Below are 22,319 nucleotides of genomic sequence, written 5' to 3' on the forward strand. Positions count from 1 at the left end.
ACCTTCACCTGTAGTGGACTTCCCTTTGGACTCCCTTTTGGACTGTTTGCCTGGACCACGTACCCTGCAGCACCTTCGTCATGCCCCCTCCCCGTTCCTCTACCAGCCCAGTTCCTCGTCTCCCTCCTGTGTGTGTTCACTCCCTTCCGGAGTCTGCATAGGGTCCTGAAAGACGCTTCGTAACAGTGCATCCTGGCCACAGGGCCTGATCTACACCCTCACTGCCAGAGCAACTCAGAAGTAATCAAATAGACTTTGATTTTAAGGAGATGATTCACTTAGAAGCCCTGCAGCTGTGATTACTTGTTATTGAACACAGGCAGCCGTCGTGAAAGTTCAGCACTAGATCTGTCCATGGTTCCTGATGTGTCTCCCAGTTGCACTGGACCTTTGTTTAAATTCGGTTTGAACTGTTTCTCGAATGCAACGCGCTAGTAGCTAGTTCACTGAATGCGTCACACAGCCAATACAACATCACCGAGAGAGCAAAGCGGACATTGAAAATGTGTGTCGGCGCTGACACACATTGAAGATTTAGTTTAAACATTTTGTTTAAGCATATGTATCAAAAACGAGGCTAAAGGAGTTAAAAATCATAAAATACACTCATTTTATTCCAGCTGAACAAGCTCTGTATTTACAAACTCTTTGGCAGAAAAGAGGTATCCAGCCTATAAAATCATCTCAGCGTAGCAGTTTCACAGCAGTTCTCTCTAGCTTATTCAATATCACACATGCACACCAGTGCCCACAGAACAGTCCACGTTGATTACTAAAACCAGCATCTGTACTGTACATTGCTTATACACGTTACCAATTCATGTCATCTGTTACTCCAGTAAAAGGATAAATGCAGCACACAACTGACCTTGGGGACAACTGGGGGATGGGGTGGAAGTGACTGTTTTAATGCTCTGAATGCCTGTTTGCTCAGTATGGTCTCTGGGCTGGTTTAAGGTGTAGAGTCATCCTAGGTGTATATTTAAAGATCCTCAAATCAGATGAAAGCATTGCCTGCTTTGGAACTGCTCAGATTTATCTACACGGCAGCCCGCTGCCTTCACTGGGGGCATGAATATTTCAACAGAGAGCCCGATTTTACTCGGCAGAGCGTGACAGAAAATGAAAGCTCAAGTTCCAGCCCACTCTACTCTTTTTAAAAAATGGCAACTCCCATTCCAATATTTCTCTAGATTGTTCAGTTTCAGAGAAGTGCAGGAGCCACAACACTTACACTCCGTGGTTCGGATCTTTGCGCTTGATCTGGGGGATTTAAAAATGCAGCAGGCGAGCCCTTGTCTTTGAGAGTCAAAACCAGCTGATGTTGCTGCAGTTTTCCACTCTGTTTAGGCAGCTAATAGGCTCAGCTCTGTTACAAGAATAAAAATGCTGTAAAAGAGACTACAGCATGATTCTTGATTGCTGTCCCTTTTTTTTTTCTTTGTTGTTTTTACATGATGTCAACTTTTTTTTTTCTGTCAGACTTATCATGGGAAAAAAAAAATCAGTCTGACTTTTTGAAAAAAACAAACAAACCTATATTTACCCTAAAACCAGAGCCCACAAGTACAAGGAAGTGTTCCTTATAACATACTTTATATAGTACAATGCCAAATGGCTCCGAGTAAAAGGGAGAAGCAGCCCATACAAGGCAGGATTGCGAAAGCGCCTTGACGGTGATCCAGAACGACCTGCCCTGTCCCACCCGTGAGCCCCAGCCCCGAGCCCTGGCCCTCTCCGGGACCCTAGCGGGAATCAATGCCCGTATCACATTCCCCTTCGGGAAACAGCGCCTTCTTCAGGATGGCGGAGTAGAAGGGCCCGAAGACCAGGCGGTTGTGGTGAGTAATGCGGCCGAACGCTGCTCCGATCTCCGTCAGCTCCGCGCCCACTGAGGCCAGCCCAGCAGGGGGCACCATGGGACCCTTCTGGCCTGATGGGGAGCCCAGGAATGTCCGCAGGAAGCTCTGGATACGAGACGCTGTAAGGCAGTCAGAGGGAACAAGGTCAACAGTGTAGTCAGGAGAAAAATGTGACTGTATAGCAGTAACCTCTCCTGTCATGGGTTACTCTTAAGGCTCTCCCAGCAAGCAACAGGTGCAAGGCAGGATACACCCTGGACAGGACACCAGCCCATCACAGCGCAGACAGACACAAACAGACACGCACACATTCAGACAAGGATCAAGGAACAGAAGCTTGCTAACCTGTATGTAAGTCTTTGCACAGCAGGAGGAAACCAGAGCACCAGAAGGAAACCCACGCAAGCATAGGAAGAACATACAAACTCCACACAGATAGCACCCCAGCGCCATTGCTCAAACCAGGACCCCAGTACTGTGAGGCAAATATGCTGACCACTGCACGACTGTGCTGCCTGAATTGCCTGAATCATAAATTATTTATGATTTATGATTCATTCATTATTTCTGAATTATAAATTATGATCGACAACTAGTAACAGACAGGTCAAATAATAATTTGGCCCAGGGATCAGCTGAGTCTGACCTAGGAGAGTGCGAACAGGATTGTCCGTCTTCGCGATGTCTCTGATCTGGCCTCGCAGGACGGCCTCCTGGTCGCGGTCCATGGCCGGGCCCCCCTGGGCACGCAGCCCCTGGTTCACCAGCCGCTGCACCTGCTCGCCCACCCCCAGCAGCGCCTCCTGCAGGTTAAATGACCTAGGTGCACCACACAAAGACCATTAGAACTACAGTCCCTGACATCCTGGGATTTGTTTGGAATCTCAGAAAATTCTGTAGAGCTCTGCATTTCAACTACATAATCCATTTCTGTCAGCTGGGTAGAGGGAAAGACCACTTCTTCTGATAGCCTACTTGTATTACAAATTACATTTAGCCTCTTCTTAAATTTCGTTTGTCTATTGGTGTCTATTATTATCCAGTAATTAAAATTACAGTTAGAATTACCCCACACTCTTAATCATATTTTTGGTTTAATACCCCTTTAAAATATATGCTGTTTCTTAAACTAACATGAGCTTCAAAGTGTCCTCACTTTAACATAAGTGAGTGTGGTCAACAAAAGGCAACTTTTACCAGCGTTACAAACAATATACACTGTGTGTACCCTTCATCCCCCACTGTCTCGCATTCACTGAATAAATCTATAAAGTGTCTTATTGTAGTCATCTGTACCTTAGAGTATGTGTAACCTCACAGTCTGAGTCCAGCAGCCCTATACACTGTGCACCCACCTTTCAAAACTTACACGCTCATGGTATTAGAACCAGCCTTCTGTGTGAGGGTCCATGTCAGGCCCTGCACTGCCAGGCCTAGCTACTATGGATTCCTGCGACGGGATTCTTTTAAACCCTGCGGTCTTGTTCACTCAGCCCGTATGACTCTGCAGCTGTTTTACGTCTCCTTCCATGCAAGGAGGTCATCACTGGGTGTAAATGGAGGTGAAACTATGCTGGTGCAGTTTCCTCTAGTGTGTACTGATTCCCACAGTCCCAGCTGCAAGTGTCCCAAGCTTCCTGTTCACCAGAACACGGCTCTCGTGACACAAATGTTTAAATAGGCCAGCTAACATGATAAGAACCCTGTTCAACAGTGCTTCCTTTTCCACGCCGTAGTTTACCTGTACGGCTGGAAGAAAAGGTTCTCATCCTCGTCCTCTTCCAGCGAGCACACAGTATGGTTCACCTACCTGCTGTGACTGCCCTCCAGCAGGGCAGCCATGACCTCCTTGAGTTTATCTACAAACCCGGGCCCGGAGCACACGGCACCACCGCACTGGCTGCTGGTCACCAGCAGAACCGCTGCCATCACGGTCAGCTGGTCCACTTGGCGCTGCAGCCCGTCCAGACGGGATCGGTCCATCAGAACTGTCTGGAGGAAGAGAGAAACAGAAGAGAGAAGAATAAAGGCACCTTGACCCGGTGCTTTGCTCTGTATTTGTGGTGTAGTCAGGCTCTTTTACTTGTAGATTCAACATTTCTTTTAGTTAGAATTTCTTGCTTCACTCTGCCTATTTGGAATCGTCGCTTGTTAATCAACCCAGCTGCCTACGACGACAACATGTAGGAGGGCTGCTGCCCTCTGGATTGTACAGAAGGGCCGTCCCGCGAATCTCATGTTGTGAGCCCCAGTGCCTGCCGGGGGCGTCTCGCTGACAGCGCCGCGGGCTCGGGGACACCCCTCGCTTCACGGGGGTCACTGGTTCCAAGCACAGCTGCCCCAGACCCGGCCAGAGTGAGCGGTGCTCCGCCAGTTCGGACAGCGCAGGCCAGGCCCCAGCCCTGGACATCATGGCCACGCTCAGCTGCGAGCGAGGGCCTGGACTGGCCGAGTCGCTTCAGGGAGGAGCCTCGTCTCGTCCGACGTCACCCCCCATAACGCAACACCCAGCCATTGTTTCTGGTCGTTCCAAAATGGATTTGGATCTTCCAAGAGTGGCACTAACAACGGCAAATGCCAACAAAAATCCCATGCTAACAAGATCATTGTATCCCTGAGTAGAATCTTTCACAGCTAAAATAGCACGGCTGTTCCACAGGGACCCACCACAGAAAGAATTTACAAATTTCCAATCATTTTATCATTTTTTTTACTGCCTCATATTACATTCCTGCTCAGCTTTGTATCTAATCGAAAGAAGGCCCTGAAGGCATCTCTTTGAAGACGCTTGTATTAAGAAGTGGACTTTAAGGTTTCTATTTTCACAAGTACTTTTTGCCTTTATTGCTGTGGGACTGCAGGGCTTTCAGAAACATAGTGGACTTTCAACAGCTGAATGAAGAAAAACAGATGAGTCACTCTGTCCCTGCTATGAAAAAATAAGCTGTATTGAGACACAGAAACATATTTTACGTAGACAACACAACACCAAGCACAAAACAGAGCCAGCACAAAAACAGCAGCCTTGTGTGTCGTGCAGGGTCTGACACAGACGCTCACTTGACAGCTGTGCTAGTAAGACAAGGGCAGTGTGTTCCGGTATGTCTGAGGTCCACTTCCTCTGCCCTTTGTAGCGTCTCTGTGGCCTACCTCAGGGTACAGCGGGCACTCGGGGTCCCAACACAGCAGGTGCAGGTAGGCCTGGTTGAGCACGGCGCTGGGGCTGCAAGGGGAGCCCTCCTCTCGGGGCGCGGGAGTCTGGCCTGGACTCGGGGCACCAGAGTCGGGAGGAACACAGGCAGTGGACACCTCTTTCACTGCCCTCTGCAGCCAGGCGGTGGTGTTGTCCAGGGCATCTTGAAAGCACACGTGCCAGCTGAAACCCTCACGCCAGCAGGACACTGGCACTGACCGGCAAACTAGAGCAAAGCCTCTCAGACACACCCTGTCCCTTTCAACAGCTGGGAGACCAATACATGCTTCCCGAACATCTGTCACACCACTGGAGTTACAACACAAACAACTGCCTCTCTTTCTACAGAAGCAAAAGACCTTCCACCTTGAGCAGGACAAAAATAAGTCATGCTTCCTCTGAGTGAGGTTTCATCTAGCCTGTATAAGACTTTTCTTACAGATTCTTAGAGGCTAAATAAGAGTATATTCCATAGAAGATTATTATCATGACATTCTTATGAATGTGATGTTACGGCAGAAAATATCTTACCAATTTAGCCCTGAATGGCAGCAGACTCATTACATCCAGTGGTGTACTGTATTTTACCAGAGCTGCCAAGCGTGGACAGTGTGATAGCTTAGTCTGGGACCTGTCTTGGTGTTTATCTGTGACAGCTGAGCTGCAAAAACTGCTACTGTCCTTGGAGTTGATTGACCTTACTTTAGATCTTTCAGCATAGGACAGAAATTCTTTTAGTTGCTGATTTAAAAAAAAATCTTCATTATTTAATTTCCAAAAACAGAAAAAAAAGAGGTATCCTATTTCTGTTGTTGCACTTTCAGTGGCTTTTAGTATGTGATATCCCCTGGAGTGCAATGGACAGGATAAAATGAAAAAACATTGATTTTTTTTTAAATGTCCCTAAAATATAGTTGTTTGAGAATGCTTGTGCATAAATGGGCATGTTCCATCACTAGTATCAATTAAAGTATCAATTGAAGCTACTTAGTCACCTGTTAGAACTGTACATCAGGCAATCTTTAAAACACACAGTCTCCATAATAACAGATATGTGCCTGATGATAACTAGTTAATGGCTCATTAGGAGATTTCTTTTCATTTTGAACAACCTCTATTAAAAAATGAATTTCCAAGAACCTTTCCTTTCCATTCCAATTAATTTATAATGCATCATTTCTATTCACAGTAAGAGTTGGGAGCAGAATACAAATTACAAACGGCATCGCAATGCCCCCTGGTGGCCGAGGAAAGAACTAATTACCTGAAACTTGTTCAAAGAAATGTGGAAGAGGCGTTTCAGAAAAGATGCCACACTATTTCAGCAAATGACACACAGGCTGTCCTTGGTATAACTCCACTGAGCTGTTTTGGTGATAAAGATAAATCTAACCAAAACCCTGGGTTTCCTGCCCTGGTCCTGGAGAGCTCCAGTCCCATTAGTCTTTAAGCTAATGATGAATTGAGCGTGTAATCTGTTCAATTAGAAGACATCTGAGGAGTACATAGATTTTAGTCTCAGTGAGATGTCTAAATTACTTAATTAATCACAAGATCAAGAAGTGGTCATTTCAAAGTGACCTACACACTCTGAGCGCCAGGGCTGGAGTTCTCTGCTTTAGATGGTTCTCCAGCCCCGCGCACTAGTGATCGTGTCTCCTCACCTGACCGCTTGTCCAGGATCTCCTGGAACTTGGCGCGCTCGTACTGGACGGCCTGCTGCAGGAGGTGGGGCCGCAGGGCCTGCACGGTGAAGTTGACCGCGTCCATCTTCATCAGGCCCAGCACGCGTAGGATCTCCCTGAGCAGGGCACAGAGAGGAGAGCTCTCAGTCGGCACGCCACCCAGACCCGCAACAGGCGGCGCCTCCAACCACGCCGCGACTCACCGGCGCTGGTCAGTACGGCCGCCATGCTGTCACGAGCGAGAGGAACTTCTCTTCAGCTTTCTGTTAGCATCCTTATGCAGCACCACAGTCTTCATCTACATTAAAATGTAAGCGATAGAGGCTGCCCCAGGTGGGGCAATTTCTCCAGCTCTGTTGTACCTCTGTATGCCAATGCCAAGTATGGCGAAGATCTCGCCAGCAGCCATATCACCCTGTAACTCTCAACTGGCAGCCCACTGAAGCTCAGCAGGTGTGAGCCTGGTCAGTACCTGGATGGGAGACCTCCTGGGAAAAACTAAGGTTGCTTAGTAAAACTGAGGTCCTGACCCTCTGTGGTCATTAAAAATCCCAGGGTGTTTCTCAAAATGAGTAGAGGTGTTAACCCGTCATTCTGGCCAAATTTCCCATTTCCCTTTACCAATCATGGCCTCCAAATAATCTCTGAACTGGCTTCATTACTCTGTCTCCTCCCCACTGATAGCGTGTGGTGGTGTGTGGTGAGGGTACTGGTCACTATGGCTGCCGTAACATCATCCAGGTGGGGCTGCAGATTGGTGGTGGTGGAGGGGAGTCCCCATTACCTGTAAAGCGCTTTGAGTGGAGTGTCCAGAAAAGTGCTACATAAAAAAAAATATTATTTATTATTAACAGATACCAACCCTCTGCAAAGTGGTGATTTTCATGAAATGAATGACAAGGACACCTCCTGATGGAAATGTGTTCAAAACAAAGCTCGTAAAATACAGAAGACCAACTGGCAGAAGCAGACTCCCTGCGGCCTGGCCTCACTCCATGGCAAACCCTGACGCTGGGCCGTCCCACTCACCTGAGCAGAGGCACGGGCTCCGACAGCTCCCGGAGCCGGCGGATCTCGCCATCGCGCGCGGGGGCACACAGTGCGGCCATGGTGGCGATGACAAAGCCGCCCAGCCGCTGCAGGTCCAGGGCGCCGTGTTCCGCCTGCTGCCGGATCAGAGCCAGGTCCAGGGCCTCACCCACCTGCGCCCGCAGCCGCGTGTGGCCGGGCAGGAGGAGCGACAGCAGCGCCTGAGGGCAGGGGAGAGGCGTCAGGGGCGAGGAAAACTGGGATCGAGGCAAGGGGAGGGGGACGGAGGCAGAAACGGAACGACCCAGAGATTTCGATACGGGGGAGAGGCTGAGAGACAGAAAAGGAGATAAAGGAAGAGGGGAACTGAGCAAGACAGGCTCCTGAAAGCCAGGATTCCCGAACCCATCTGAAAAGATCTACATGAGAGAAACAATTCAAAGCAGAACTTGTGAGACACGCAGGAGCAGCGCCGCCCTGGTGGCCAACCGGGAGCCTCACCTCTTTGACCTCCTGCAGGAGCCGGATAGCCTGGGTGTAATCTGGAGGATTGAGGGACAGCTGAGCCTGCAGGCTGTCCCAAAACGCTTTGTGCATCATCTCCTTCACTCTGCCCTCTAAGCTGGAGAAACACAAGCACATTCACTTATTTAATTCATTTTCTTAATTATCATTTATCTTTCCTGCACGAGAGCGCCATGAATGTTACCGAGGCTCTTAATATTGCGTGCATGGTCTTCAATGTGCAGACGTTGAAAGGCAACTGCAACAAGAATAGGGACATGTAAAATAGACACACTTACTAATAAAATCTACTCCGAATGTTCATCCATTCTTCGTACAGTAGGCGGTTACGCTAGCGATAGCAATAGCAATCTTCAGTTATAACGATCTGAAGCAGATACCCTGACTTCTTTCGGAGAAAAGCTGGGAGACTTCAGATTAGTTAGCGTCTACTTCTAGCAACCAAACGAACGGCGCAAGATGGATTGACAGGTTACAAAGCAGAGGAATGACCAGGAATTAAAATACAGGGCCTTGCAGAGGAAATTTTAAACTCATCTGAGCTCTTGGGACCCCTCGTCCTGGGCACAGAGAGGGGCTCCGAGCCAGACGGGGACCCCCGTGCCCTGCAGCTCTGTGATGATGTTACTGAGGGACGTACCTCTCTACCAATCAACAGGAAGCCCCTGCACCTCACTGCAGCTCTCTGATGATGTCACTGAGGGACGTACCTCTCTACCAATCAACAGGAAGCCCTGCACCTCACTGCAGCTCTCTGATGACGTCACTGAGGGATGTACCTCTCTACCAATCAACAGGAAGCCCCGCACCTCACTGCAGCTCTCTGATGATGTCACTGAGGGACGTACCTCTCTACCAATCAACAGGAAGCCCCTGCACCTCACTGCACCCCTGGGTGCCACCTTACCCTGTAGGACTCATTTCTGCATCGGCAGGCAGGCTTCTAAAGGTGCTGTATGTGCTGTATTCATAGAGCTGTGGGATGATCCATGTCCAAAGAAAATTAGTACACAGACCGAGAGGGAAATGTGGAAACTGCAAAGCAATGCACAATAAAGTCTCCGATAGGGTTGAGTTTCCTGTGGGTTTTATACATAATAATAATAATTGCTTACACTTATATAGCACTTTTCTGGACACTCCACTCAAAGCGCTTTACAGGTAATGGGGACTCCCCTGCACCACCATCAATCTGCAGCCCCACCTGGATGATGTGACAGCAGCCATAGTGACCAGTACACTCACCACACATCAGCTATCAGTGGGGAGGAGAGCAGAGTAATGTAGCCAATTCAGAGATGGGGATTATTAGGAGGCCATGATTGGTAAGGGCCAATGGGAAATTTGGCCAGGACACTGGGGTTACACCCCTACTCTTTTCAAGGAACGCCCTGGGATTTTTAATGAGCGCAGAGAGTCAGGACCTCGGTTTTACGTCTCATCCGAAGGACGGCGCCTGTTTATACAGCCGTGCTCTAACCTGTAGTCATTAGCCTGACGCAGAAGGCACCTCTAGGACAATTCATTTCTTTGTTTCTCTTGGGAGAGGGGGTGCTTGCTGTAACAAGGCCTCTGTGATTTCACACACGTCCTGTGTTTCACCTCCAAGCCACCCCCGCTGTCCATACCTGTCCGGAGGCGGGCAGCTCTGCCTGAAGCGAAAGTCCCTGTTGACCATGATCTCGTGGGCGATGCTGAGGTTGGACACATTCCTCTCAATCTCCATCACCTCCTCCAGAGGGGCCGGCCTGGGGGGGCTGGCTGCAGGGAGGGGCAGGGGGTCAGAGGAAACAGAGCTATTACACAGAGGTTAATGGGCAAATGTCCAGATGACAACATCTAAATACATGTTAAGCTATACACCAAATCCAACACTTTAAACACAGAGTGTTCATGTTGTGCATGCCAGTGGCACAGTGGTTAGCATTGCTGTCTCACAGTACTGGGGCCCTGGGTTAAATTTTGGACCAATCTGTGTGGAGCTTGTATGAGTTACCACAGTGCAAAGATATACTAGTAAGTTGATTGGCTTCCTGGGAAATTGTCCCTGGTGTGAGAGTGTGTTTGTTTGTGTCTGCCTGTGTCCTACAATGGACTGGCGTCCTGTCCATGGGGTATCCTGCCTTGCGCCCGTTGCTTGCTGGGACAAGCTTAATGATTAAGTTACCACAGGGAGGATCCGGTGTCGCCAGGTCCGGTGTGTCTGAAGGTAGTTCTTCACTCTCCGCCGGCTTCTCCGTGATGTTCGGCATCCCTGCGGCGCACAAAGGTCACAGTTTTTATTGAAGACCCTTTAAATGGATCCAGAAAAGATGGGAGACCGTAGGAACCAGGTATGCATGAAACGCCCCGATGTTGCGCTGCTCGTCTATGACACAGGTGAGCCGACTCACCCGGCGGCAGGTGAACCCAGGACCGGCGCCGTGCACGGTATCCGTGCGAGCAGGAAACAACGTGTTTCACAGTTCGGAAAATGTCATTTTTGTTTCAGAACTCATAACCAGCTGACGGGGAAAAAAACCCCAAAACGACCCACCTGCCTTTTGAATGTTACGTCAACGTTTAAATGTTTACGTTTACGAGGCATTTGAACAACACGTACGAAGCGAAACCATTCCTAAACGCTTGCAGTTAAATGTGAACTGAAGCATTTTTCATCAATGATACAGATGAACGTGACAGCTGTTACCATACAAGACTTTATACAGCACTCATTAGGCAACATTCTATATTATAATCACACGCCATGAGAAAAATAAATAAAAAAGTAGAGTACTTTTTTCATCCATTATTCACTTCTTTTGACACCATCCATTTAAAAATCTCACAACGACATCGTATCTGAAATGCAGGTAAGCCCGCTTACCTAGTTGGTGGTGCGCTGTCCGAATGTCAAAGCGTCAAAACACAGGAGCCCAGGCCAGCGAGTCGCACCGCGAGTAAGGCAGCAGCCCGGCGCACCGCCTCAAACTTCAAACTGGGCTACACCACCGCGCACTTGCCGGGGACCCGCCGGTCACACTGCGAAACAAGTTGTCCTGTTTCCTTTTATAAATGGCAGTGTAAACACAGATATTTATACAGCCTTTGTCGACACATCACTACTATCATTATTTGTGAAGGGGGTTGTTGTTTCTTTCGTGCTGGTTTTATTTTGGAATTATCAGTTTCCCCTATCAAGATAAAGTTGGTCGGCTCCAATGTTGAACCATAACAAGGCGGAGCTCGCCCCTCCTTCCTCCTCTCTCTACTGTAACAATATGGATTTCAGCTGTCATTAAAACACTTCATTCATTATTGTAGTGGAAATAAGGAGGAGGACTAAAGCTGGTTCAGAGGTGGTGTTTTTTTTTAGCTTTCTTACCGATTCAACTATCGATGAAGGCCAGAGTTATATTGGACCCCGGAAATGCATGTTCACGCTCTGTACTGTTTTTAAAAAAGTCAGCAACCATGCTTGCGACCATGGCAACAGCTTAGACACGTGATTTATTATTTAAAAAATTGCATTTGTTTAAACTAGCCAACAGAATCCTAGCTGTCTCATTCCGGTTTTAAATACTGCAACCACTTCAACGTTGTGAAACCCAGTGTTGGCACCGTGACTTGTTCAGACTACCTAACGAAAGCCGCTGTATTTAACTTAGTGTTTTTCTTATGAGGATAAGTCACAAAACCCGGTTCTCTATGGTGCCGAATATGTAGTAAATGTAGCACAAACAGCGATATTTAACAGCAAAATCAACCGTTTTCACTTTAACTGTGAGATAATACCTGAATTTATCGCTGAGATGTATTTTTCAAGTTATTTTTTTTCATAAAGCATAGAAGGATCTTCTACACAGCATAATGGAACACTGCAAGGAATCTGATACTTTTCATTGTGGCGATAAATGATATAAATAGTTGTTTGGCTGATTAATTTTAAAAAGTAGGTTTTCCATAATTTCAGGATTTCCATAATTGTATGTACAAATTGACCTTATTTTGAATTTAAAACACATGCTTCATAGTAAAAAAAAAACAAATGAACTCGTCGCAGCATGTCTCTCGAAAACATAGAACTATTTTTATACGAGTTACCAGTTCTGACTCCTCTACCAAAGTAACAAGTTATCTTTTTAAATAAAAATACAGGTGGACGCGGTAGTTTCCCGATCATCTCTTCACCAGAAAAACTATCTTTTTCCACTATTGTACCAGTAGGGGGCACCAATGGCCTTGACCTAAAATATGCGTGTATGCGGCGTCGGCTGCTGTATTAGCTCACGGGTGAACAGAGGTGTCGGGCATAGACCACAAATAATTACAAGTGGGAAATTGAGATCAGACTGCCCCACTATGCTAGAAAGTAACACGTTCTATAATGAGGATAATAATGGAATATTCCATTAAATTTTTTTTGTTAAATTTAAATGGTAGCCCTCTGCTTAGCTAGCAGTTTTGTAATGAGGGAAATTAATTTTCTTCCAAATTGCACATAGCTGGACAGTGATGGTAATATAAGTTCGTCTCCTACGAAGCAGTATGATGAAAAAAGAGAAATTTACACACACAATTGCAAAAATCCAGGTCTCCAGGAAAATCTCAGTTAGTTCATAATTACACTCTACAAAAATTAAGCTGCTTCAGTCCTGCTGTAGTTTAGTTTTAAGTAGTACTGTATGTTTCTCACATCTGTGCGTACAGCTAAACAAGTACGTTACACATACTGTGACATTACAGGAAAAATACGGAACCACATCTGATGTTGTTCACAGTTCAATCAATGATATACTGTGATCAAAGTCTCACAAAGGATGAAAACAATCAGATTGCCAGTGGAGTGGAAAGAAAACTGCAGGATTACTCCCACAAACTGTGGAGGAATGGAGTCTTACTTAGAGCTGTAGTCTTGTGGAAATGGGGGCTAAATTGATTCTCTAATACTGCCAACATTACACTTTTCAAGAATGCTATGACTTTAAATTTAAAAAATGTAATGTTTAATTGCTATGGTTACATTCCTGTTCGTACAGATTGGGTTTCTTGGAGAATTCCAGGATTATCATTGGTTGCAGCAGAAGGGAAGTCAGGAAGGACCAATGCCATCTTATGACATCACAGCCCAGGTACAAGCCCAGCAGGACAAAGCATTGCGTTGGCCTTTATTTATCTTCAGGAACAGACAGTCTGAAGAAATAAAGAAGCACATCACATCATACAGCACATCATACAGCAGCTTTACAGCCTCATGGTGTGGAGCACTTTACCTGGCCCAATCACATATCAGTGTTGAGTGAGATTTGACTCTAAACTTCCACTGCAGCCTAGGGTCTAGGAATTCACACACTTTCTTCTTTTTTTAAAGGACAGGCTATCCATCTGCCTGTAAGCTAGTAATAAGCAATCCATATTTCTATTGCTCATGATAAAATGTTTTTCATGCCAATGGCTGATAATACCAATGGCTCTCTAGGAAAGCAACCTCAGAAGCAGAAATCATTTAGAACGTATCATTTCTAAATCCCAGAGTGAAGAAAACAGGGGGTGGGTACTTACAAGAAACAAAGGTGTGTGGGATTTAAGATTTCTATCCTTTCCTACTAGTCTTTGCTGACCAGATGGAGTCACAGTGTATGGGTAGTGCTACAGTGTATGTACAGTCTATGGCAGGAGTGTGCATCTCTAGTTCATTAGGGTCAGGAAGCGGCATGACTTGAAGGTCTCTTTAAAACAAGACCCAAAAATGTGATTTCAATTTCAGTTAAATCAACTGAACAAAGAAGAGGTTGAGGAGCAGTGGAGTAGTTGCCCTTACAATGTTTCATTAGCATGCAGACCATGGAAAATTCATCACATACAGACTGATGCAAACTGGCCTTTAACTCATTATACAACCACATTCCATTGCAGCTCTCATTTACATTATTGAACAGCCACACATTTGCATTATTAGGCATTTGATGTGTTAGCTGCGACTCCTGGTGTGCTCTTGTGCCAGCAGAGCAAGATGAGCTCCTGTTGAATTACTAGGGTGAAGTGGCTTTGCCTAATCATATTTCTTTACCAGCTTACTGGCACTCCTAGCTCTAAACAAATCATGCTTTTTTTTTCACCTTGCCATTTCTTTTACATAGCATATCAAAACACTGTGGCATTTATTTGTGTCTTTATTTAAAGTAACCTTTAAATAAAGGTTAAAAAAGGTTACTAAGGTTTCTAAAGTGTATGGTACATTACACTTTAGAGAACAATTTATTTCGCTCTGTTGCATAAGGAGTACACATGGAACTTGGCACAAAGGTAAAAAAAAAAAGTTGCAATCACGTTTTAGGGCAGTGGAGTGCTGTGTTCACCCTTCCCACTTCACCACAAAGAAATATGTTCCCCAGTGCAGCCTTTTATCTCCTCCTTGCTTTTCTTCTCCGGTGTCTCTCTGAAGTGCTTTTCTGTGACACAGAAAAGAGAGATGAAAACAGCGCTGCAGAGTGAGTGTCACCCCCGTGCACAACTTTAGTTTTCAAGCCTACAATTCACTCTAGTTGATGTCTGACACATGCCAAGTACATTTCAGGTCCAGTATGCATAAAACATGGAGGACTACAATCCTCACTGGAATAAGAACCCACAACAAATGTTAAAGTTGTCAAATGAATCAGGTAATCAGTTTTGTTCAGGTAGCATAAAAAAGCAGAAGATCTGGAAGTCTTAAAGGACTAGGGTGTGACTACCCTGTCCTATCCTCATCACCTAGATTAATATCCTTAGAGAATGTATTTTAACCTTCCTGAGTGCAATTCCAGGCTGAATGGACTGTTGCCAAGAATTACGCATTATCACTGTTATAAAGTGTTTGTGTACATGTATGCACAATGGCTTGCAATGTACTGTATGTTTGGCACAGAAGATGTAAACAGGCCTTTTGTTTGCTGGTTTAACCTGTCAACAACATTATAGTATTTACCTTTTAGCTGTTAACAGGTCTTTTCAGTGAGGTTTTTCTTGAATCTTTTTAAGCAAAATACTAGATTTAAAAAGCCTGAGAGACTAAAAACATCCTCTTTCATAACCTGAACCGAAAGGTACACAATGAAAAAAGTTGGATTTCAATGTCTGAAGGGGATTATCCTGCCAAATCAATAGCCTAAAAAGAACGTTTTTTATAATTATTTTCGTCGCTACAGGTTTATCTCCCCAGGTGGAGAAAGCAAGCATGATGGGAACGGTTAAATGTAAAAAAAATTAGTAAAAATGAATGTCTGCCTTGCTGACTTTTGGAAGTGAAATTTTTGTAAAATTATCGAATCAGGAATCCGCCTTGTACAAATTAAAATAGTGACTCTCTCTTATTGTTTAGTCTGGACAAAACCTACTATCACATCATTTCAGAGAGCCGCCTATTACTCATTTTACATCAGATGACAAAGCTGTTTACATCACGCCCTTTAAACCAAGTGCAGTAAACAATAAATGGAGAAAAAAAACTGATAAAAAGGTTTAAAGAAATTCTTACACTCACAAATCTTCATTTTTGAAGAGCTGTTATTTGTTTTTTTGGCGTGACTTGTCTGTTCCTCTTCTCTCTCAAAGATTTCTGCGTTCTGCCGCTATTTTGGCTCCAGCTGCGGACTAACAATGACCAATTTGTCTTGCGGCCTTGAAAAAGAAAACAGTGACCTGGAGCGACCCTCATGAAAACGCTGTTTTCATCTTTCGTCCCTGCACCGCAAAAAAAAAAAAGCACTTCAGAGAGATACCGGAGAGGAGTAGCAACACAGACAAAAGACCCGGTCAGTCTGAAGAGATGGAAAATATATAGTTTTGATGAAGAGGAATGGGTGAAAGCACTGCTCTACTCCCTAAAAAAAATGTGGGCCATTTTTCACTCTTCCTTCTCTGCCAGGTTATCTGTGTACTCGTTACGTGGCAGAAGGAAAGCCATTGTTTACTGAAGCATAATGTGTAACAGTAAACTGGTTAAAGGCTTGGACATGAACACTAGCATTTTTTCTTATACTGGGAGAAAACACAGGGTGAGAATCAGATAAACCAGTCAGAGAAGTTAGAGTGACAGCAAAAAGCCTACGAAAGCAAAGCCATTTCCAAGGAGGGGATTCACCAGTGGTACACCTTGGATAGCTGGTATAAGGGCACACACAAATCCTCGCAAATGAGGAATAACTGCCTACGTGACCAAGCAGCAAGAAGGAATCCGTTTTGTTTTACATCACGTCTGATGCTATGGGAAAAATTGGCAACATAATGCCAGGTGAAATGAGAAAAGTATCTGGTTAGACATTGAGGTCATACTGTAGGACCGCCATTAATCTTTAGCCCCTATTGCTTTCTGGGCTTCTTGAAGAAACCTAACATACCATTGCGTTGATATGAGGAAAATATGTGAAAATGTCAACTGACTATGCTAAATGTTTAAAAAAAAAAACAGAATAAATGCAGTAAACCACAAACAGCAAAAATAATGCACTCACCACTCTTCACCTCCCTGGTGCTTTTTCTTCAAGGGCAGCATTCTGTGCTGAGTCAGTGTTGCAGGCAGTTGTGTGTTTTTGGAAGTGTTTCAGAGTCCACAGTGCTGCCATGATATCAGCCTCCTGTATCTGTGAAACACTTAGCAACTGGAGGGGATGGCGCAGCAAGATCATAGCAAGTGCTGTGGGCCACTCCAGATGGTATCTTGCCCAGTCAGATCACTGCTGAGATTTCTGCCTGTGCTTAGCTTTTCTGGATTCTAAAACAAGCCCACATTGCCCCTAGCCTCCTGCTGCTGAGGGAACAGAAATAAGACAGTCTTCTTCAGCAATTCTGCTTTGAGAAATCTCTGTCTGATTAAACGTATGACCTCAATTGACCCCACTCCCATTTTTTTTTACCCATCATTCTCTGAAAGTTCATGACTAGCACATTTACATCCAATTAATTAATGACAAAGCCTATCCTCTTGATGTCTATTATTTGAATAAAATATGCTTAATCCTCTCTTAAAGCACTCTAGATAACATGCTAATAATTTAATTTTAATGTACATCACATTTCCACCCAGGGTAGCACAGTAGCGCACTGTGGTTAGCATTGCAGCTATGGGTTTCTGTAGTATTCTCACTGTGTTTGCGTGGGGATGCTCTGATCTCCTCTCACAGTCCAAAGGCTTCTGGGAAAACTGGCCCTGGTATGAGTATGTGCATGTTTGTGTCTGTGTGATGAAGTGGATTGAAAGTGAATGGACATTTCCAGCTGTTTTTATGCCTGTATGGAGTGGTAAACCCCATATCTCTTTTTATTCACTTTTTAAAGGAAAATAAAATACCTTAATCAAATACTGATCGATTAATTCATTGCATTTTAATAGTGTTTTTTTATTTTTATTCCAGAGCTTCTCAAGAGGATTTACATACAGTATAAGGTAGAACCTCCTGAAGTATAGCATCCACCTTGGAAATACATGGTAGCCATAACACATCAGCAGCCCCACTACACAGCAAATCAAGTAGAGAAGTGAGAAAGTGCTTCTCCAAATAAGAGAGAACTTCAGGGACGCCAGATTGCTAGTTCGGAAAAGAATTTAACCGGGACACCCCTTGTTTTACAAACAGTGCCATGGGATCTTTAGCAATGTAGTATTCAGAACCTCAGTTTAATGTATCTTCTCAAGACTGACTATGTCATTCTGGGACATTGATTTGAAAATTCTTGTCCAGAGAGTAAAGTGCCGTCTCTTGGTTCGTACGTAGCTACCTGGATTTTCCTGGAGGTCTCCTGTCCCAGAACTGACCAGCTCCAGCTTTGTTTATCTCCTGAGAACTGACAAGATCGGGCTATAAGGTGGCAATGCTGGGGCCTGTAATTTGGGTATTAATTAACTGCCCATAAGTTACAGGACAAATTGTATATAAGTACACAATTTTCAGATTGGCTTTTTAAGAAAAGAAAATGTTCTCAGGGGGTATATATTCAGTCAGGGCACAGATAGGTTAAACACCATAACGTCAGTTCTGGTCCCTTGGAATGTAGCTTTAAAATTCCCAGACTCCTAATGTTGCTCTGTCAGACAGTGTGTGACCCAGTGGTGTTGAAAAGTGCCAGTGTGTGTCTGACTTTCCTTTCAACTTCAAATATCTGTCAGAGACAGCACCATTTTCAGATATTTGATTGATGTCAGATCTAACTGATTGGTATAACATTGCCAATGTGTGTTGAGAAGGTCACATAAATACACATAAAGAGGGGATACTTAAGTAATGTTGGGATGTTACTGTAGGTAATACCTGTTATGAGACATTTTTACCCTGTTGTAAGATCCTGACAATGATTTAAGTATTTCTGAGATTCCCATGTTTTGTCAAGTTACCACATTTTTTTCTGGGTATGATTTAACCTTTGCAGTCATGATTGCCTTGTTTTCTAAAAATGGTGGATCTTGGAAAGTGCAAACATGTAACTTGTAAATTGGTGTCTCTGTATAAATCCCCTAACACTTTTCTCTCACCTCTTTTTTCTTACTGGAGGTCATTATTTTTTCATTTTAACTAATCTTTTTACCAAATATGTATCTTTTCAATTATAATCCTAAGTGGTGCCATCTTCAAAAAGGATCCAAAATAAGTATTTCTGTTGGTGTGAAGAGACCATTCGCTTATTTAACCTGCTAAATGTGTACACTAATTTGTTTTTAATATGGTCTTCAATGCCCTCCGCCCTCCTAGCTACTGTAGGTGGATAAATTCATGCCTGTCTAAAATATTATTCTGCAATACAATTTGCTGAATCTTTTCTTTTTCCAGAATAGTTGTTATTCCTCTCCAGGTGGAAATGGTAATTTGTGTTGTTTGTTTGCAAGAGCTTAGTTTACAAAGTATTCAATTTCCAAAGCGAAACCTAACATCAATAAACCTACTAAGAAGTGACTCACTCCTGAAGCACTTTGGCTTGCTTGTGAAAAATGGGTTGAAACAGAAAAGAGTTTACCGTTTTGCAGCAAGACCACACAAAACATGTCTTCAAAGCTGGCTGAAGGTAAGTACTGAAAAATGTTTTCTCATCCATACTATTTATAGAAACAGCTCCACAGAGTCTCCAGATAAGAGTACCTATGGATTTGGGGATAAAAATACAGACTAGATATCCATCTACTGTTTGCTTTCTCACAATGCTATACCTGAAGCAAGCCAAGTTTTCATGACACATGTCAGTTCACAACGACTGGGCTAACTATATGCATTCAGGGCTGACCAAGGCTGTGTTCATATCATTTTAAAAAATAGTCTAACATGAACAAGATAAAGGTGGGGACAATGCACTCTTTTAATAGTCTTAATAATCAGTTGTGGATTGAGAAGCAAATTGGTGCTAATTGGCAATGTAAGGAGACAAATTCTAAATCATTCTCATAGTAATGCATGAAACACTACTCTTGATATAAATGGTATCAGACATGGATAAGTGAGTTAGTGCATGCTATTTTTCTTCCAAAAACAGATTGGCATACAAGAATACTTCCTGAAATGGACAAGCAACACATCAAAAGAAAAAAAAAACATGTCCATGTAAGCCCTACCACTGTCAAAATAAATATTGGTAATTGTATAATACACACTTTCAAGCAGCCAATACCTTTTTCATCATTCTTTCTAGTTGCATCCGGGTGAGAATCGACTATAGACAGAGCAGAGAAGGACAGCTCATGAAATTAAGATTTTCACAGTTCTGTTTCACTAGTTATTTATGTGCAGCTTTTCCCTTTTTTGAGTATGTTAAAAACTTTGAAGGATTTCAAAGGGTTAATTTGCTTAACATCTCTTACTTGCACTGAGCTTCTAACTACAACAACAGTTGGAAGGTCAGGACCCCTTGACCCCATGGTACACAGAAGGTCAAATGCACTGGTGCATTAAGTCCCTTCTCTCTCTCTGCCAGCTTGTGCGTCTTTCAGTCAGAGTCATAAATAAAACATAATCTGGCCTATCTTTCCTGCTAGTGATGTAAAAAAGATGTAAAAACAGCCATATTTATAATACAACATCAATCATTTTACTGCTGTGCTTGGGAAACGTATTCTGTTTCTTAAGCATTTTTGTGGCTTGTGACTTAAATTTATTGTAATAATGATTGCATTTTTCAACTATATTGACTAAACACATAATTGGTTAGTAAATAAGACTGAATGTCAATGAAAAACAGAAGGAGAACATGTTAAGATGTAACTATTAACTACAGCAAAAACACAATACATTAGAATACCACTTTTACACAGTGCATGAGGAAAAAATATAAGATAAATAACAAATCATTAAGATTTTTACTTCTTTTTTCCTTTTCATTTGAGCATTAAATAAGGGTATGAATGTGCTGAACAGATCTGTCAATAAACTGTCATTTCTAGAATCTTAGAAAAAAGTCTTAATAGAATGTTTTTGAAGGTTTGAGCACTTTTCTTCATCTATAGGCTAAAAAGTTCTATCTGTAACATGATAGATCTAGAAAAGAACACTGATTTTCTTGTTCTATCCGTATCTGTAAGGGATATTCTGTACTGCAAATACAATTGATATAGTGTTTGTCATTAGATATACTGTATTATTCTTGTGTTCCTTTTTTAATTGGTATTTTTAATTACTTGGATGTAGCTTTACTTTTTAAATAGTTTTGTAATGTAGTTCGCATTCCTTCATGAGTCTTGAATGTTGCATTTCGGAGGTGTAAAATGGACAGGGCTGAGTTTTAAGAAAAAAGTCTTTCACATCTAGAACTTTGCAGAATACTGAGGACAGGTGTAATATAGTTGAGATACCTTCTGTCCCTTTTCTTCCTGTTTCTGTGTATCTCATATGATTGTGTTTTCCCACGTCTATTCAACCATTTGCCATGCCTTGAAAAGTTACGAATAATTTAGGAATAAGGTCGTGGAAAACTGTCATTAACAGCATGGCTGTGAACTAGTTTACCATTTTCTGACATTTCCCATAAAGCTGATAGTACTGGCATGTACCAGACACAATTACTCAAATACGAGGCAAACTGGAGAAAGTGACAAAGAAGCAGATGATCAGTGGGTTGTGATGGCTGATGAGAAGGCTTTACATTCTCATGCAGGCCTCTCAAGCTACAGTAAATGAGATGTGTTGACAAGAGGGAGTATATGAGAAGTGCTAAAAAAATTATTCTCCACCACTGAGCTTCAGATCTTTTGTGGAAGTAATTTACCTCCCCATAAAACTTTCTCGCATACTGTGATGAAAAGTGTTCACATGCCAGATAATCTAAGAAAAAACAGCAGCATGCAGTGTTGCAGCACGCACACAGTTTAACAGTATGCGTCACAATGAAATAACAGAAATTGCCGATAAATCTAAACCACTCCTGAAATGTGTTTGCCGTCGTTCAGGTTGAAGAGCAACAGTACAGAGCACAGCTACAGAACCCGAGCAGGCTAACTCATGCTTGCTTTTCTTTTCTCCTACGGATTGATGTCTAAAAAGAAACCAAATTAGAAGCAGATACTGTGTAGCCTGAATTAAATGAATGTGCCTTGGCAGCCGTGACCTTCTTAAGCAAACAGCTATCTATAGGTGTGTGTCTGCCCATAAAATATAATTTTGGAAGACAGTCAACGACTGTTTTACAGGTGTGATAAACGTGTGTTTTCGGGGCAGTCTCTTGCGGTTGAGCTGGGTAGCAGCAAGAGCAAGCTCTATGCCTGACACACTAAATAGAGGCAGCCCCTGTAAATGTGCCTCACCAGTTTTGACCTCTGAAGGCAAACAGCCCCATACAATGCCAGGTATGGACTGGGTCTGACACAAGTGAGGCTTGGGGCCCCTTGTGTTCTTTTCCCGCTTCTGTGCGCAGGGTGTGTGCTCTTGTTTGGGCAGTGAGAGATGCAAGCTTGCTTGAGAAACAAGGGAAGGTCAAAATCAAGGCTACTGAAGGGATTGTGTGATGAGTTTAACGAGGTCCATGTTACAGTTGGGACAGATTGGGGCTTTAGTGGCTGCGTTTACATTAGCAGTTCCCAACAGCTGATGAATT

General features: G+C 43.7%; 1 protein-coding gene across 4 annotated transcripts; it reads right to left on the reverse strand.

Moving 5' to 3' along the window:
* Positions 1 to 593: 593 nt before the first annotated feature.
* LOC102699073 (T-complex protein 11-like protein 1) lies at positions 594 to 17,085 on the reverse strand. Of its 4 annotated transcripts, XM_015342162.2 has the most exons (13): positions 16,766 to 17,085; positions 15,790 to 15,995; positions 14,604 to 14,725; positions 11,161 to 11,332; positions 10,462 to 10,548; positions 9,923 to 10,055; positions 8,271 to 8,391; positions 7,770 to 7,990; positions 6,720 to 6,856; positions 5,013 to 5,218; positions 3,673 to 3,854; positions 2,509 to 2,681; positions 594 to 1,981 (listed from the first exon to the last, which is right to left on the reverse strand). In XM_015342162.2, the coding sequence occupies exons 5-13, from the start codon at positions 10,544 to 10,546 to the stop codon at positions 1,746 to 1,748; spliced, it is 1,494 nt and encodes a 497-aa protein (XP_015197648.2). In that variant the 5' UTR covers positions 10,547 to 10,548; positions 11,161 to 11,332; positions 14,604 to 14,725; positions 15,790 to 15,995; positions 16,766 to 17,085; the 3' UTR covers positions 594 to 1,745. The 4 variants fall into 4 exon arrangements, with proteins under 4 accessions (XP_015197648.2, XP_015197647.2, XP_015197645.2 ...); XM_015342161.2 differs by lacking the exons at positions 14,604 to 14,725; positions 15,790 to 15,995; positions 16,766 to 17,085 and adding an exon at positions 11,659 to 11,798 and having other exon boundaries at positions 11,161 to 11,315; XM_015342159.2 differs by lacking the exons at positions 14,604 to 14,725; positions 15,790 to 15,995; positions 16,766 to 17,085 and adding an exon at positions 11,659 to 11,798.
* Between the last annotated feature and the right edge of the window lie 5,234 nt (positions 17,086 to 22,319).

The sequence above is a fragment of the Lepisosteus oculatus genome, chromosome 5, assembly GCF_040954835.1.
Source record: "Lepisosteus oculatus isolate fLepOcu1 chromosome 5, fLepOcu1.hap2, whole genome shotgun sequence".
In the NCBI taxonomy this organism is placed as follows: domain Eukaryota; kingdom Metazoa; phylum Chordata; class Actinopteri; order Semionotiformes; family Lepisosteidae; genus Lepisosteus; species Lepisosteus oculatus.